This window comes from Hypanus sabinus, chromosome 19, assembly GCF_030144855.1.
Source record: "Hypanus sabinus isolate sHypSab1 chromosome 19, sHypSab1.hap1, whole genome shotgun sequence".
Classification (NCBI taxonomy): Eukaryota; Metazoa; Chordata; class Chondrichthyes; order Myliobatiformes; family Dasyatidae; genus Hypanus; species Hypanus sabinus.
The window spans coordinates 79,050,373-79,068,957 of NC_082724.1; the positions used below are offsets into that span (position 1 = coordinate 79,050,373).

General features: G+C 41.6%; 2 protein-coding genes across 6 annotated transcripts in view; one reads left to right on the top strand and one right to left on the bottom strand.

Moving 5' to 3' along the window:
* The window catches only part of LOC132378088 (semaphorin-3F-like), a 336,771-nt gene that overhangs the window by 107,090 nt on the left and 211,096 nt on the right, over positions 1 to 18,585 (bottom strand). For all 3 annotated transcript variants that reach the window (XM_059944832.1, XM_059944833.1, XM_059944834.1), the window contains one exon: positions 11,592 to 11,711. In XM_059944832.1, the coding sequence (XP_059800815.1) occupies positions 11,592 to 11,711 (120 nt within the window). The remainder of the gene's footprint in view (positions 1 to 11,591; positions 11,712 to 18,585) is intronic.
* The window catches only part of LOC132378089 (uncharacterized outer membrane protein YpjA), a 100,968-nt gene that overhangs the window by 66,788 nt on the left and 15,595 nt on the right, over positions 1 to 18,585 (top strand). For all 3 annotated transcript variants that reach the window (XM_059944837.1, XM_059944835.1, XM_059944836.1), the window contains 2 exons: positions 4,023 to 4,300; positions 4,464 to 4,574. The gene's annotated coding sequence lies outside the window, so the exon portion shown is untranslated. The remainder of the gene's footprint in view (positions 1 to 4,022; positions 4,301 to 4,463; positions 4,575 to 18,585) is intronic.

Below are 18,585 nucleotides of genomic sequence, written 5' to 3' on the forward strand. Positions count from 1 at the left end.
GGAGGGGTTGTCTACGGAGTCTCTGTGGGTGGAGGTTAGGAACAGGAAGGGGTCAATAACTCTACTTGGTGTTTTTTATAGACCACCCAATAGTAACAGGGACATCGAGGAGCAGAAAGGGAGACAGATTCTGGAAAGGAGTAATAATAACAGGGTTATTGTGGTGGGAGATTTTAATTTCCCAAATATAGATTGGCATCTCCCTGGAGTGAGGAGTTTAGATGGGGTGGAGTTCGTTAGGTGTGTTTAGGAAGGTTTCTTGTCACAATATGTAAATAAGCCTTAAAGAGGAGAGGCTGTACTTGATCTGGTATTGGGAAATGAACCTGGTCAGGTGTCAGGTCTCTCAGTGGGAGGGCATGTTGGAGGTAGTGACCACAATTCTATCTCCTTTACTATAGCATTGGAGAGGGATAGGAACAGACAAGTTAGGGAAATGTTTAACTGCAGTAAGGGGAAATATGAGGCTATCGGGCAGGAACTTAGAAACATAAATTGGAAACAGATGTTCTCAGGGAAATACGGAAGAAATGTGGCAAATGTTCAGGGGGTATTTGCATGGGGTTCTGAGTCGGTACGTTCCAGTGAGCATATGGAAAGAATGGTAAGGTACAAGATTTGCGGTGTACAAAGGCTGTTATAAATCTAGTCCAGAAGAAAGAAAGAGCTAATGAATATTTCAAAAAACTAGGTAATCATTGAAATCTAAATCTAAAAGATTTCAAAGCTAGCAGGAAGGAGCTTAAGAATGAAATTAGGAGAGCCAGAGGGGCCATGAGAAGGCCTTGGCGGGCAGGATTAAGGAAAACCCCAAGGCATTCTACAAGCATGTGAAGAGCAAGAGGATAAGACGTGAAAGAATAGGGCCTATCAAATATGAGAGTGGAAAAGTGTGTATGGAACTGGAGGAAATAGCAGAGGTGCTTAATGAATACTTTACTTCAGTATTCACTATGGAAAAGGATCTTGGCGATTGTAGTGATGACTTGCAGCGGACTGAAAAGCTTGAGCATGTGGATATTAAGGAAGCAGATGTGCTGGAGCTTTTGGAAAGTATCAAGTTGGATAAATCACCAGGACCAGAAGGGATGTACCCCAGGCTACAGTGGGGAGGAGATTGCTGAGCCTCTGGCGATGATCTTTTCATCATCAATGAGGACGGGAGAGGTTCCAGAGGATTGGAGGGTTGCGGATGTTGTTCCCTTATTCAAAAAAGGGATTAGGGATTGCTCTGGGAATTATAGGCCAGTGAGTCTTACTTCACTGGTTGGTAAGCTGATGGAGAAGATCCTGAGAGGCAGGATTAATGAACATTTAAAGAAGCATAATATGATTAGGAACAGTCAGCATGGCTTTGTCAAGGGCAGGTCATGCCTTATGAGCCTGATTGAATTTTTTGAGGATGTGCCTAAACGCATTGATGAAAATAGAGCAGTAGATGTAGTGTATATGGATTTCAGCAAGGCATTTGATAAGGTACCCCATGCAAGGCTTATGGAGAAAGTACAGAGGCATGGGATTCAAGGGGACATTGCTTTGTGGATCCAGAATTGGCTTGCCCAGGCAAAGAGTGGTTGTAGGTGGGTCATCTTCTGCATGGAGCCCAGTCACCAGTGGTGTGCTTCAGGGATCTGTTCTGGGAGCCCTACTCTTTGTGACTTTTATGAATGACCTGGATGAGGAAGTGGAGGGATGGGTTAGTAAATTTGCTGATGACACAAAGGTTAGGGGTGTTGTGGATAGTGTGGAGGGCTGTCAGTGTTTACAATGGGATATTGATAGGATGCAAAACTGGGCTAAGAAATGGCAGATGGAGTTCAACCCAGATAAATATGAGGTGATTCATTTTGGTAGGTCAACTATGATGACAGAATATAGTATTAATGGTAAGACTCTTGGCAGTGTGGAGGATCAGAGAGATCTTGGAGTCCGAGTCCATAGGACGCTCAAAGCAGCTGCGCAGGTTGACTCTGTGGTTATGAAGGCATATGGTGTATTGGCCTTCATCAATCGTAGAATTGAATTTAGGAGCTGAGAGGTAATGTTGCAGCTATACAGGACCCTGGTCAGACCCCTCTTGGAGTACTGTGCTCAGTTCTGGTCGTGGGCGTGGAAACCATAGAAATGGTGCAGAGGAGATTTACAAGGATGTTGCCTGGATTGGGGAGCATGCCTTATGAGAATAGACTGAGTGAATTTGGCCTTTTCTTCTTGGAGCAACGGAGGATGAGAGGTGACCTGATAGAGGTGTACAAGATAATGAGCGGCATTGATCGTGTGGATAGTCAGAGGCTTTTCCCCAGAACTGAAATGGCTATGATGCGAGGGCATAGTTTTATAGTGCTTGGAAGTAGTTACAGAGGAGATATCAGGGGTAAGTTTTTTACGCAGAGAGTGGTGAGTGAGTGGAATGGGCTGCTGGCGGCGGTGGTGGAGGCAGAAACCATCGGGTCTTTTAAGAGACTCCTGGATGGTTACATGGAGCTTAGAAAAATAAAGGGCTATGGGTAAAGCCTGTGTAGTTCTAAGCTAGGGACATGTTCGGCTCAGCTTTGTGGTCCAAAAGGCCTGTATTGTGCTGTAGGTTTTCTATGTTTCTAATGCATCTAATCTGTTGCCCACATGTATTCCCCCACCTTCTCAATTGGATCTAAGATGGTAGGTCATGGAACGGGGTTGTGCTGACCTGTATGAATGGGTTCTCAGTATGTGTGATTTTTATGCAAACATAGATTCTGGGAAAACATGGTGATTAAATTATCTGAAATGAATGTACTTTACTCAAACAATATTGATATCCATTGTACAAAAGCTAGTAAATATGAATTATCAAAAGAGAACCCTGATGTCTTGCATAGACAGCCATTTACAATGGAAAGTACACACTCGGTATCTCGTGTACCGAATAAAGCGGCCATTGAGTGTACATTGCTGGCTTTCGGCTGATGTAGCCATCCACTTCGAGGATTGATGTATTATGCCTTCACAGATGCTCTTCTGCACACCTGTATTGCGGCATGTGGGTGTTTGAGTTTCTGTTGCTTTCCTGTCAGTTTGAGCCTGTCTGGACATCCTCCTCTGACCTCTCTCATTAACAAGGCATTCTCACCCAAAGAACTGTCACTTATTTGATGTTTCTTTGTTTTTCACACCATTCTCTGTAAACTCTAAAGACTGTTGTGTGTGAAAATCCCTGTAGATCAGCAGTTTTTGAGATAGACAAACCACCCCATATGGCACCAACAATCATTCCATGATCAAAATCATTTAGATACCATTTCTTGCCCATTCTGATGTTCGTTCTGACAGACAACTGAACTTCTAGACCATGTCTGCATGCTTTTATGCACTGAGTTGCTGCCACATCATTGACAGATTAGATATCCACATTAACAAGCACATGTACAAGTGTACCTAATAAAGGGGTCACTGAGTGTATGTTGCTTGTGGCTCTATTATCATAGAGAAAATGTGAAAGGAAAATATTTGATGTCTTCCTCTAATTTATAAGATACTTTCATAAACTCTTATTGATTAAGAAGCTATATATTTTCTCTCAAAATTGAATGTTATTCTTTCTTTGTGGAGTAACTGTGAACTGCAAACACTTTCTTGCAACCCTGTAAGAATTTGTTAAATTGGCCCAAAAACATATTAAGTGCTTATGGCAGTTTGAATGCTAGATTATGCAACCTATGCAATTCTGCAATGACCTCATACCAGCCTGCTAACCACCAGGAAGTGTTAAACCTTAAAGCACATCAGCCCAAGGCAGCTACAGAATAGTTACACAATAAAGCTGCTATGTATTTGAAGGAAAACATGGGGGAAGATGGAACAAGGTAATTGTTTGCATGTGTGGGATCTCACCCAAACGTCTGCCCAGATTGAGTCCTGTTGTGAGTGGCTCTACACCATTGTATGGTGCAGTACAATTGCAGGGATAAACACCACAATGTTGAATGCTCATGTGATCTGTCATTTTTAATTTTTTTTAGTTAATATATTTTTTTGTTTTCAAGGGGCTGTGAATAGGACAATCCAGTTTTGAGGATTCCTTTATCATGAGCTTTAACTACTGAGGCTGCTCAAGTGCTGGACAAGTGCAATATTGGGTTTCAACTGAAGTCTCTTTTCCCATCTCAGAGCTATAAGCTTCTGTTTTCTTTTGTGAATGATGAACAGAAGTAGAAGGTTGCCTCTACGATCTCCAATTCATGTTGATAATGGAGAGACCATACAGTATCTGACTTTCAGCATCCTTTTTTGCATGAATGATTCAGGGAAAACATGAAATGTGGTAAGTGAATTGTATAGAGGAATATCCAGACTAATTTACAAAGAGACATGATTTCATCTTCCAATGATTGCTAGCATGATCTTTGCATTTACATGGGATGCTGATGTGTAAAACTCTGAGTTGTTTTTTTTTAATCTTTAATTCTTTATCTGATTGTCCACAGGAAAAAAAATCGGTAGGGTACATCTGAGTAGCGCCATCTCAAGAGACAAACATTGGAAAAGAGGGATTAGTATGATAATGCATGGACTATGCCCCATCTCAAATGGCAAAAGTTTGTGTTCAAAATTATTTTGTTAGTATTACACTTGTTAAATCCTGCATAAAATAAGCTTTAAACAAATATTAGCTCATCAGATTGTAGTTGCCAGAACACGTTGGATTTGATCTGAGAAACATATTTGACAAGAAAGAGAAGAAATGAAAAGCATGTTGTATATCCCCAGGAATTCTAAAGTTCGAGAGATATAGAAATGTTTTGACAGAGTGGTTTGGATTTATATCCCCTGGTAATTTTGTGATGGTTTAGTGTTTCTTTAAGGAGGGTGTTGTATAGGATCCCTTAAGTTTGTTATAGCTGGGGTGTGGGGGTTAGTGGAAATATGTTCCCACTACCTACTAAATGCTCACAGTGGTGCGTATCTTGTGGTCTCTGACAATGAAGTCTAGCTCCTGTCCTTCACCTGTGGCTTAGGTACTAAGTTTGGCGGAATCATTTTGACTGACAGAAGAAGGGGCAAATGTGGGTTCCCGATGCCTTAAAACTAATGGCTTCGGGCAGATGACACCTATCAGCCGTGGTTGGCACTCTTCTAGGAGAAGAAAAACTCTGATCTCAAATCTCCTCTTCCTTGAAGCAATACCCACCCGTGAGGAAAACTAAAGGTGTAAACTCTGAGCAAAACTCTGGAGCTGGAGTCCCTACATTGACTTCAATGCTGGCATCTCCTGTGAACCCTCTGGTTCCAAGATGTATCGATCTCTGCTATTCCTTTGGATTCATCAGCTGCATGGAGAGAGGGAGTCTGTTAAATGGGCAAAAGCTTCCTCTCCATATTGTACTGCCCTGGCGTGCATATCATGCTGGGACACAATATCCATGGTCAAGTCCAACCAATGGAGGGCCTCTCTATATCCAATATCACAGATTACAACAGTCTCCTTAAACCTACAGTTACATCAAGTAGTTCACACTCAAGTTCAGACCTGATCTAAAGCAACATAACATAACATAGAGCTGGCAATGGAGAGAGTTATTAACATGTTGGTGTTCCTGTTGCTTTTTTTAACTCTAACGTCGTTTATCATTGGGAAATAATATTCCCCAAACTTCTCATATAGTGATGGTGAACCTGTTTCAATATTTGTCAAGTATAAACAGTTGAAACTCCATCCAGACTTTTAATGCAAAACTTCTGACATTTTATACAGTTATCATTATGACATCTGATTGGGGTTTAGAGTTGTTATTTTTTCCTATAGTAAATTTTCCAGTAATTGTGGTATAGTTGCTGCCATATTTTTCTAGAAATTTTTTAGTTTAAATTGCTAGTGTCACATAACTTGAATTTGGCTGTTCTGTAGTTTAATTGTTATCATTGGAATTTCTGTTATCTCTAGTCTGGTCTCTTTTTTCATTGTTCTCTTTGGCCTTGTAACATTTAATAGAGTAACTGGAAGCAAGAAGTTTGTGTTTCATTCTTGACTTCCAAAGTACCTTTGGATTACAAAAGTACTGGGATCCAACAAGGGAGAACATTCGGATGACAGAAGATTCCGTTCCTTCCTTCTACTGCTGGGAAACCTGAATCCACCTTCTCTGTTTCAATCACTGAGCATCCTATAGGGTAGAGAATTCCAATGAATTCTACAGAAATCCACCCTTCAGTTGGTTCCTAACTGCAAGACATTTATTCAGCTGACAAATTGATTAGAACAAGCTCAAGCATGTTCTCAGATGGTCACTGGGGTCTGGTATGTAAATACTTACACTCTTGAAAGGAAAAGCCTACAAAAAGTAATGGGTACAGCCCAGTCCATTGGTGGAAAAGACCTCCCCACCATTGAGCACATCTACAAGGACCACTGTACCAGGAAAGAAGTATCTATCATCAATGACTCCCATCACCCAGGACATGCTCTCTTCTTGCTGCTGCCATCAGGAAAGAGGTACAGGAGCCTCAGGCCCCACACCACCAGATTCAGGAACAGTTATTACCCTTCAGCCATCAGCCCTTTGAACTAGAGGGAAAACTTTGCTAACCCCAATACTGAATTGTTTCCACCAACTATAAAGGCTCTTCATCTCATGTTCTCAATATTTATTGCTTATTGATTTATTATTATTTTGTGTTTTTTTCTTTTTTGTTGTCTTTTGCACATTGGTTGTCTGTCCATCTTTGCTGCGTGTGGTTTTTCATTAGTCATCAATGCATGAGTAAAACACAGAACCAGACCCTTAAGCCCATCTAATTCATGCCCAAACCATCTAAACTGCCTACTCCACCAACCTGCACTGAGACCATAGCCCTCCACATCCCTACTATCCATATACCCATCCAAAATTTCTCTTAAACATTGGAATTTAGTTTGTGTGGACCACTTGCACTGATAGCTCATTCCATACTCCAACAACCCTCTGAGTAAAGAAGTTTCCCCTCATATTCTCTTTAAACTTCTCACATTTCACCCTTAACCCATGACCTTTGGTTGCAGTCCCACCCAACCTCAGTGGAAAAAAACTGCTTGCATTTATCCTATCTATATCCCTCATAATTTTGTATACCTCTGTCAAATCTCCTCTCAATCTTCTATGTTCTAAAGAATGCAGTCCTAACCTATTCAAGCTTTCCTTATAACTCAAGTTCTCCAGATCCAGCAACATCTCTTGTATATTTTTCACCAAATTAGGCCTCACCAATCTCTTATACAACTTCAATATCCCATCTTCTGTACTCAATACATTGATTTATGAAGGTCAATATGCCAAAAGCTCTCTTTTCGACCCTATCTACCTGTGATGACACTTCCAACAAACTGCATACCTGTATTCCCAGATCCCTGTTCTACCACACTCCTCAGTGCCTTACTATTCACTGTGTAAGACCTTCCCTGGTTGGTCCTCCCAAAGTGCAAACTTCGCACTTGTCTGCATTAAATTCCTCTAACATTTGTTAGCCCATTTTTCCAGCTGATGCAGGTCCCTATGATAGTCATCCTCACTGTCCACTACACCTCAAATCTTGGTGTCATCCGTGAATTTGCTGATTTAGTTAACCGCATTATCATCTAGTTCATTGGTTTCATTGACAAAGAACAAAGGACTCAGCACTGATCCCTGTGGCACACCACTAGTCACAGACCTCCAGTCAGAGAAGCAATCCTCCACTACCACTCTCTGGCTTCTCCCAGAAAGCCAATGTCTGACCCATTTTACTAGCTCATCTTGAATGCGGATCCCTCTTGAGCAGCCTCCTATGTGGGACCTTGTCAAATGTCCATGTAGACAACATCCACTGCCTGACCTTTATCTACTTTTCTGGTACCTTCCTCCAAGAGCTCTATAAGATTGGTTAGACATAACCTAGCATGCATAAAGCCATGTTGATTATCCTTAATCAGCCCATGTCTAAACAAATACTCATATATCTGGTCCCTTAGAATGACCTTTGCACAAATGATGTCAGAATCACCAGCCTATAATTTCCTGGTTTCTGTTTACAGCCTTTTTAAACAGTTTTAAACATTATGCTAGGTTCTATCAAACAATGAATCTATCGTGTTTTTTGTACTTACTGTGAATGCCCACAAGAAAATGAATCTTAGAGTAGTATATGGTGACATATATGTGCTTTCATAATAAATTTACTTGGAAATTTCGAGCTTTGAATTTTGAAATAGCAAACACATTTCACCGGATGGCTTGCATCTGATGGTTTAGCAGATGGTGGTCACTCCCTGGCCTCTACACACTCACTTTTGTAGTGAGTTGTACATACTCACAGTTGAGGGATTGTACCAAGCTAATAGGACTATAGCGCTGAATGCCAAACCCCACATATGCTAGATGCTGTAATCACCATTTTTCCTCAAGTACTTGGCAAGAAGGCAAAGCCTCAGCTGCTAGAGAGCGCACTGCTGTTGTGTAAAAGCCAACACTGCTTCACTTTGCAGCCAAAGCCTCTGGGCCTGCAGTTCCCTTGTGTGCCCACTGTTGGCAGCACTGGGCACGGAGAACTTCACGGTAAAGTCTGCTGGAAGATGCAGGATTTTGAGATAACTCATCGACAAGAGTGAAAAGATAATGCCACCCTTGTCTTGTGGGATGTGCATTTTTAAGACTGAGGACTTGCAATTCTGTGGGAGTGTCACAGGTTCACTCTGTAAACACCTAGTAGATGTCAAAAAAGAGTGTGGAAGGATATGGCTGGGGGAAGAGTATTCTATAATCCAGTAATAGGTGTATATTTCTCACCTCCCAACTGGAATAGAGGTGAAAATGATTTGGCAGGAAGCAAATCAAATCGATTGTACATGACTGCTATTGACGTTAGTTATTGATAATTATGGAAATTCACTCTCGTCAGCCTCTGTGTACCTTGCGTCTTCACTGTACACATGTGGGGGGGGAGTGAATTAACACCTCATACCTGGCCAGTATGTTACAGGTTAGGAATGCCTGTGTTACCATCTGCACAAACGTGGTCCACAACAAGTATATTTGCAGGTAAGGGAGCCACAGCTACCCAGGAGGAATCCATTTTATCTTCTGTTTGGCCTTATGAATCATCCATTTCCACAGCTGCCTTTCCCAACCTTTACTCCCGAGGAATTCTCTGTGTCCCAGTGCAAAGGACACTAAATGGTTCCTTACACTGGCTCTTGCTTCCTGAATTATTAGTTCCTGAACAGTGTTCTGCACTGGTATCAGAAGGCCTCTCATGGCCAACAGCTGCACAGACAGGAACTCAAAAGGACTGGCCTTGTCTCAATTCTATCTGGCAATGTAAGGCCCTGAAAAGAAATGAACTTGCTCTCAGATGAGAGATGAGCGCCACAGTAGCACAGCAGTTAGAGTAAATCTTTTACAGCTTGACACAGCAGAATTCACAGTTCAAATCCCAGTGTTCTTTGTAAAGAGTCTGTACATTCTTCCCTTGGAATGTGTGGGCTTTTCCAGGAGCTCCGGTTTCCTCCCAATCCAAAGATGTTTCAGGTAGGTTAAATGGTCATTGTAAATTGTCCTGTGATTAGGTTAGTGTTAAATCAGGGTTGTTGGGTGCACAGTTTGAAGGACTGGAAAGGCCTTTTCTGAGCTGTATCACTAAATTAATCAATAAATAATGGCCATATCTGAGAGGTCAGTTTGCTCTCATGCCTATTGGAATTTGAGCACTCAGGCATTGATGTGACATGTGTTGATGGAAAGGTTTGGGCAGGTTGAAGTGAAGAAATAAATCAAGAAAATTGGCTCACTTAAACTCTGTAAAAATGGAAGTGATGCTTCTGAGTTTGGGGTATTGAGGAATACTTCATTTGTACCACCGTCATAAATAACAAGTCCTTGAATCAGCCCTGATGAGCCGCCATCACTGGAAGCCAGAACTGAGGCTAGGCATTTGATAGGGGATTTTTGACATTTATTTTTATTTAGATACACAGTGTGGAATATGCCCTTCTATCTCTTCAAGCTGTGCCACCCAGCAAGCTCCCCCAACAAACCTGATTTAACCCTAACTTAATCATGGGATAGTTTACAATGACCAATTAACCTCAGGCATAGGAGCAGAATTAGGCCGCTTGGCCCATTGAGCCTGCTCCATGATATCATCACAATTGATTTATTATCCCTCTCAACCTCATTTCCCTGGATTCTCCCCATAACTTTTGATGTCCTTGCTAATCAAGAACCAATTACCCTCTGTATTGCAGAGGATAGTGATTAGCACAACACTTTACAGTACCAGCAACTCAGGTTCAATTCCCACAACTATCTGTAAGGAATTTGTACATTCTTCTTGTAACCATCTCCTCTGGGTGCACAGGTTTCTCCCACAGTCCAAAGACATACTGGATGGTATGTTCATTGGTCATTGTACGTTTTCCTGTGATCAGGCTAGGATTAAATACGGGGTTGCTGGGTAGTATTGCTCGAAGGGCTGATCGAGGCTATTCCGCACTGTATCTCAACAAACAAACAAACAAATAAACAAATAAATAAGTAAGTCCAAAGATTTGTCCTCCACAGTCATCTGTGGCAATAAATTCCACAGATTCACTACCTTTGGTTTAGGAAATTCTTTCTCATTTCTGTTCTAAATTGACATCTGAGGCTGAGGTTGTGCCCCCGGTCCTAAACTCTTCCACTATAGGAAACATCCTCTGAACATCCACTCCTTCTAGGTCTTTCAATATTTGATATTCTATAGGTTTCAATGTGATTTGACAGGCTTCAATGAGATTCAGTAGGTACTAATGAGATTCAATGGTTTCAAGGTGATTTGATAGACTTCAATAAGCTTCTATGAGATTTGATAGATATCAATGAGATTTGGTAGGTTTCATCGAGATGTGATCAATTTCAATATGATCTGATAGATTTCAATGAGATTTGATAGGTTTCAATATGATTTGATGGATTTCTATGTGAGTTGATAGATTTCAATGAGATTCGATAGGTTTCCTGCCTAAGGTCCTTGGCCCAAAATGCTACTGTACTCTTTTCCATAGATACTGCCTGGCCTGCTGAGTTCCTCCAGCATTTTGTGTGTGTCTCTTCAATAAGAATCAATGGGTTTCTAAGAGATTTGATAGATTTCAATGAGATTCAATAGGTTTCAATGTGATTCAACGGGTTTCTATGAGATTTTATAGACTTCTGTGAGATTCGATAGGTTTCAATTCCATGAATGAACTAAAGTAGTTTGAGCATAGTGAACCATTGGTTTCTTATTCTACTGAATTATTGACAGATTGACAGTGTTCTTTCCAAAAAGAGTTTCACTATCAGTTTTATAAATGATGCAACATTTGGTAGTAAAGCCATGAAATTACTATAAACTGCAAAAATAAATACACAGTGTAAAACTAAAAGATTAGTGAAGTAGTGTTTAAGGGACCATTTATAAATCTGAACGGTGAAGATGAAGTGTGTGGCTCACCAGGCTCCTGTACTTATTTACTGACAGTTATGATGAGAAGAGGGTATGCCAGGCAAGGGTCCTTATTTTCTATGTAATGATGGTATGATGGTGGTGAAGGGACAGGTATTGCCTTGCTTGTAGCAACTTACCTCTGCCTTGCGCCCTCTGTTGACATAGGTGCAGACAGGATGATAAGCTCCAGTTCCACAGACATATAGGTGTGTACGGTTCCAAGGCTCAATGAGGCAGATGAAATTTGCACACTCACCCTGGCATAATCAAAATAGAACATCATTAGCATTTCCCACACAACCATATAAAAATATATATTTTAGAAGGACATTTGAAAGGTGCTTTGAGAGGTTGGATAGGGCATACATTAACTCCAGCCTCCCAGATAACCTTGAACCACTTCAATTTGCCTCCACCAAAACAGGTCTATGGTGGATGCCATCTTCCTGGTCCCACACTCCTCTCTGGACATCTGGATAGCAAAGACACCAATGTCAATGTAACTCTGTCTTCAATACAATAACTCAAAGCAAACCTATCTCCAAAATTCTAAACTTGGGAGTCCAGAACTCCTGTTGCAACTAGATTCTGATTTTCTGACCAACAGATAACACTCATTAAGGACAGGCAGCAGCACCTCCACCACGATTATCCTCAACATTGATGCTCCACAATCCTCAGCACCTTACTCTGCTCCCTATACACTCAGAATCACGTGGATAACCCCATCTTCGATTGCAGATTGTATCATGACATTAGGCTATATCTCAAAAAATGATGAGTGAGAGTAGAGAAAGAGGAGAAAGAGCCTAGTGACATGGTGTCACAACAACAACCTTTCCCCAAATGTCAGTGAAACAAAATAACTATTCATTGACTTCAGGAAAATGGGAGCAGGAAAGTGGGAGGAGATAGCAGAGATTCTTAATGAATACTTTGTTTCAGTATTCACTACAGAAAAGGATCTTGAGGATTGTAGGGATGACTTGCAGTGGACTGAAAAGCTTGAGTATGTAGATATTAAGAAAGAGGATGTGCTGGAGCTTTTGAAAATCATCAAGTTGGATAAGTCGCCGGGACCAGATGAGATGTACCCCAGGCTACTGTGGGAAGCAAGGGAGGAGATTACTGAGCCTCTGGTGATGATCTTTGCATCATCAATGGGGATGGGAGAGGTTCCAGAGGACTGGAGGGTTGCAGATATTGTTCCCTTATTCAAGAAAAGGAGTAGAGATAGCCCAGGAAATTATAGACCAGTGAGTCTTACTTCAGTGGTTGGTAAGTTATTGGAAAAGATCCTGAGAAGAAGGATTTATGAACATTTGGAGAGGCATAATATGATTAGGAATAGTCAACATGACTTTGTGAAAGACAGGTTGTACCTTACGAGCCTGATTGGATTTTTTGAGGATGTGACTGAACACATTGATAAGGGAAGAGCAGTAGATGTAGTGTATATGGATTTCAGCAAGGCATTTGAAAAGGTACCCCATGCAAGGCTTATTGAGAAAGTAAGGAGGCATGGGATCCAAGGGGACCTTGCTTTGTGGATCCAGAATTGGCTTGCTCACAGAAGTAAAAGAGTGGTTGTAGATGGGTCATATTCTGCATGGAGGTCGGTGACCAGTGGTGTGCCTCAGGGATCTGATCTGGGATTCCCTCTCCTTCGTGATGTTTACAAATGACCTGGAGGAGGAAGTGGAGGGATGGGTTAGTAAATTTGCTGATGACACAAAGGTTGGGTGTGTTGTGGATAGTGTGGAGGGCTGTCAGAGGTTACAGCGGGACATCAATAGGTTGCAAAATTGGGCTGAGAAGTGGCAGATGGAGTTCAACCCAGTTAAGTATGAAGTGGTTCATTTTGGTAGGTCAAATATGATGGCAGAAAATAGTATTAATGGTAAGACTCTTGGCAGTGTGGAGTACCAGAGGGATTTTGGAGTCAGAGTCCATAGGACACTCAAAGCTGCTGTGCAGGTTGATTCAGTAGTTAAGAAGGTGTATGGTGTATTGGCCTTCATCAATCGTGGAATTGAATTTAGGAACCAAAAGGTAACGTTACAGCTATATAGGACCCTAGTCAGACCCCACTTGGAGTACTGTGCTCAGTTCTGGTCACCTCACTACGGGAAGGACGTGGAAACTATAGAAAGGGTACAAAGGAGATTTACAAGATTGTTGCCTGGATTGGGGAGCATGCCTTATGAGACTAGATTGAGTGAACTTGGCCTTTTCTCCTTGGAGTGATGGAGGATGAGAGGAGACCTGATAGAGGTGCATAAGATGATGAGAGGCATTGATCATGTGGATAGTCAGAGGCTTTTTCCCAGGGCTGAAATGGCTATCATGAGAGGGCACAGTTTTAAGTTGCTTGGAGGTAGGTACAGAAGAGATGTCAGGGGTAAGTTTTTTATGCAGAGAGTGGTGAGTGCGTGGAATGGGCTGCCGGCAATGGTGGTGGAGGCGGATATGATAGGTTCTTTTAAGAGACTCCTGGATAGGTACGTGGAGCTTAGAAAAATAGAGGGCTATGGGTAACCCTACATAATTTCCAAAGTAAGTACATGTTTGGCACAACACTGTGGGCCAACGGGCCTGTATTGTGCTGTAGGTTTTCTATGCTTCTATACTTCTAACATCAACGATGATTAGGTCGCGAGGGTTGATAGCTACAGGTTCTGAGGAATGAACATCACCAACTGCCTGTACTGGTCAAGAAAGTTCACCAGTGTTCTATTTCCTCATGAGGCTAAAGAGATTTGGCACATTTGCTTTAACTCTCACTAATTTTTATTGATGTACCATAGAAAACATCCTATCTAAATGCATCATGGCTTGCTATGGCAACTGCTCTGCCCATGGCTGCAAGAAACTGCAGAGAGTTAAGGATACAGCTCATTATCGAGACTAGCCTCCCCTCTGTCTACACTTCCTGCTGTCTTGGTAAAGCAGCAGCATAAAGACATCAGTCACTTCAGAAACTCTGCTTTCTCCCCCTTCCCAGTGGGCAGAAGAATCAAAAGCCTGTTTCACCAAGCTCAAGGACAGCTTCTATCATACTGTTATCAGATTATTGAACTGACTCCCCAGTATGATGAGATGGAACCTTGATCCCACCATTTACTTTGTTGTGACCTCCACATACATTGCACTTTTTCTGCGATGTTATTGTTTTAACTGTTGTTAAACAGTTCACTCTTGGAACTATTTGCTATCCAAATCTTCTGGGGTTGCCAATGAGATGGCATCTAACTTAAATTAGTAAATTAAACTGATTTAGCAATTTATGTATTAACATTGAGGGCAGGATGGAGAAAGTGATGCTGGTTGTGAAAAGACCAATCCCTTGAGCCTGTGTTTCTGGAACATGATCTATTACATCAAATTCATCAATGGAAAACAAATAAAATTGCAGTTGCTGGATTCTGAAGCGAAATAAGAAAAGCTGGAAGACTGCCGCCAATCAAGCAGCTCCGGTGGGAGGAGGAAGCTGTGAATATGCTTCAACTCCATGATTCTTCACTGACTCGAATTTTCATCTAGTATTCCTTTCCACTGATGCTGCTTGACTGGCTGAGTCAGAGAGAAGTACAGCACAGAAGCAGGCTTTTCAGCCCATCTAGTCCATGCTGAACAATCACAGCACGGAAACAGGCCATCTTGGCCCTCCTAGTCCGTGCCGAACTCTTAATCTCACCTAGTCCCACCTACCCGCACTCAGCCCATAACCCTCCACTCCTTTCCTGTCCATTTACCTATCCAATTTTACCTTAAATGACACAACTGAACTGGCCTCTACTACTTCTACAGGAAGCTCATTCCACACAGCTATCACTCTCTGAGTAAAGAAATACCCCCTCATGTTTCCCTTAAACTTCTGCCCCCTAACTCTCAAATCATGTCCTCTTGTTTGAATCTCCCCTACTCTCAATGGAAACAGCCTATTCACGTCAACTCTATCTATCCCTCTCAAAATTTTAAATACTTCGATCAAGTCCCCCCTCAACCTTCTACGCTCCAATGAATAGAGACCTAACTTGTACAACCTTTCTCTGTAACTTAAGTGCTGAAACCTAGGTAACATTCTAGTAAATCGTCTCTGCACTCTCTCTAATTTATTGATATCCATTAACCATTAATTATTAACCATTTAAACTACCTAGTCTCATCAACTTGCATCCTGACCATAAATATAGATATTTTTTTTTGGTTACCAAATATCATCCTTCACTTTGTCAGCAATAGTCACACCACAAGGAACATACTAAATGCTAATAAAGCATATATAAATGATTAACTGGGTAACACACTGTGTCTCCGTCAATTGTAGCAAAACCAGCTATTAATAATAAAAACTCAGGATGTAAATGTCTGATTTTGAAAAGTTCTCAGTGGTTCAAGTTACAGGTTTGGTTATTTTTCCTGCAAGCTACTTGTCAGCTCTGTTCGTCTTGAGGGATGAGTGTATGGAGGGGAGGAGACATGTGAGTGCATGGACCAGTTCCAATGGTTAAAGCTTTCTTTGTTTTCGCACTGAACCTCTCCATGGTGGTGAGCCACAGAGATCTGTGTTACTTGAGAAGCAGCACATTGTGGAAGAACTAAGAAATAGGAGCAAGAGGTCATTTTCAGAACCTTCAGCATTTAACAAGATTTTGACTGATCCTAGTCAGGCTGCCTCTATGAAAGAAATGAACAGTCGACGTTTTGTGCTGAGACCCTTCATCAGGAATGTTCACTCCTTCCCACAGGTGCTGCCTAATCTGCTGAGTTCCTGCAGCATTCTCTATGTGTTACAGCATCTGCAGAATCCCTTTTGTTTATGGTGCCAGACTTTACTCCATTCTCCTGCCTGACTGCCATTTATTCAAAATGTCCCAGGCTTTATGATACTCACTGATGATGTCTCTACACTTTTCTGGATTAAAGGCAACTTGAGTATCAGTGCTACTCTTCACCTCGAACCACAGCAAGACAGAGAAGAGGACCACAATCCTCTGGGGCACTGCGCTGCCTGACACACAATCACTGGCAATTGATCTCTGATCAGGAGTTAGTTATGCTAGGTTCTTTACCCTCTAAGAATGAAGATCAGCTGCAGGAACACCATAACTAGCCAGTGCAGTGGCACAGCTTTTTGGGCCAATGTTGACATGGCTCTGTGCCAACTAGTTTTCTCTAATACAGTTAACAAATTTGCCTGGGTTATGTCTGTACCTTTCCATTTCCTATGTCCTTAATGCCACTAGTGATTTTATTCAATAAACCACTTCGTCTAGCATCACATCGTCGCTATTTAAAATACTTTCCTCTCAGATTCCCTTTATATCCAGAATAACCCAGTCAGGATGCTGGAGGAACTCAGCAGGTCAGGGAACATCTATAGAGAGGAATAAACAGTTAGTATTTCAGGCAGAGACTCTTCATCAAGACTGGAAAGCTGGAATAATAAGATGAGGGGAGGGGAAAGAGTTTAAGCTAGAAGGTGATAGGTGAAGCTAGAAAGAAACCGAGAGGTGATAGGTGGAAAAAGTAAAGAGCCGAAGAAGATGGAATCTGATAGGAAACGAAAGAGGATCATGGGAGAAAGGGAGGAAGGAGGGGCACAAGGAGGGAGATGATAGGCAGGGGGGAGATGATAGGCAGGGGTGGAGCAGAGGTAAGGTGGGGGGTGGAGCCAGAGTGAAGAATGGAAGAAGAGGGAAGGGGGCAACATTACTGGAAGTTAAAAACTTTAAAACTTCTTTCTTTCCCCTTAAAACAATGCTCTTTTGTTTTTTGACACCCTTTTGGTTTCCTTATTAGGCTTGGCATTGATTTTTGCCTTTGCTCCTGTGAGATGCCTTGTGACATTTTACCTCAAAAACTTATCTACATAAGTACACCTTATGGCTGAGGAGTGTGATTGGCTGACAGGCAATTGGGTTTACAGGTGATACCATGTGTGCATTGGTGTTTGGATGAAGGTGGCTCTACAAACTTTCCCATGGATAGAACACCAAGTCTGAATCCATTCTTCAGATTCCCTGTCTTAATTTATAATAAACCTCTACTTTGCTAGAGAGAAAATAAATATTCATTTCCAGCCAACAGAAACAATTTGAGTAAATCCAGAAACATTCATGAATGCAATGAGAGAACCTTGATAACCTATACATATCCTATACAATTATTTGTACATATCGGGATGCCTTTTAGAGGTCCACTGTCCTCTTCTATCAGATTCCTTCTTCTTCAGTCCTTTATCATTTCCTTCTATCACTTCCAAGCTTCTTACTTCAATCCCCTCCCCCACCCACCTGGCTTCACCTATCACCCTCTAGCTTGCACTTCTTTCCTCCCCACACCTCCTTACGCTGGCATCTTCCACCTCCTTTTCCAGTCTCAGCCCAAAACGTTGTCGACTGTTTATTCATTTTCATAGATACTGCCTGACTTGCTCAGTTCCTCCAGCACTTTGTGTATATTTCTCTGGATTTCCAGTATCTGCAGAATCCAAACACAAGAAATTCCACAGATGCTGTAAATCCAAAATATTTTGGAGTTCCTCCAGCATTTTGTGTGTGTTGATCTGCAGAATCTCTTGAATATATGATATACTGCTGCTTGTTATAGTTTATTGAAGCAATATTGTTGTTTAATCCTTGTGATTTAATGAGATATGGTTATGACACAGGGCTATTAACAATATAGTTCAAAGCAATGAGTTTGTTTTGGACTTGCTAAAGAAATTCTTAAAGGTGCCAATGTGGCATGACTCTAGTTTTTGGATCACGGGAGTTGAGGTCTCAGAGTCCAACCCATGAAAGTTCCTGGACTCATGCATGAGGAAGACAATTCAGTGCAGCAATGGTTGGTTCCTGAGGGTAAAAATTCTTTCTTGACTACGTTCACTAATTGTGTGACCTAATTGCAAGTGTGTCTTGAAACCTACATCTGAAAATCTGCTTCACTGAAAGGAGTATAGGCAAGTTTTCAGAAGCAGACTGAGCTAGAGTGTTAGTTGTGTGACAGTAGATGGAGATGTTGGATCATGTGACCTTTCATTTCAAGATGCATGGGGAAGGTATTTAAAAACTTGTAATATACACAAAATTCTGCAGGAACTCAGCAGACCAGACAGCATCTATA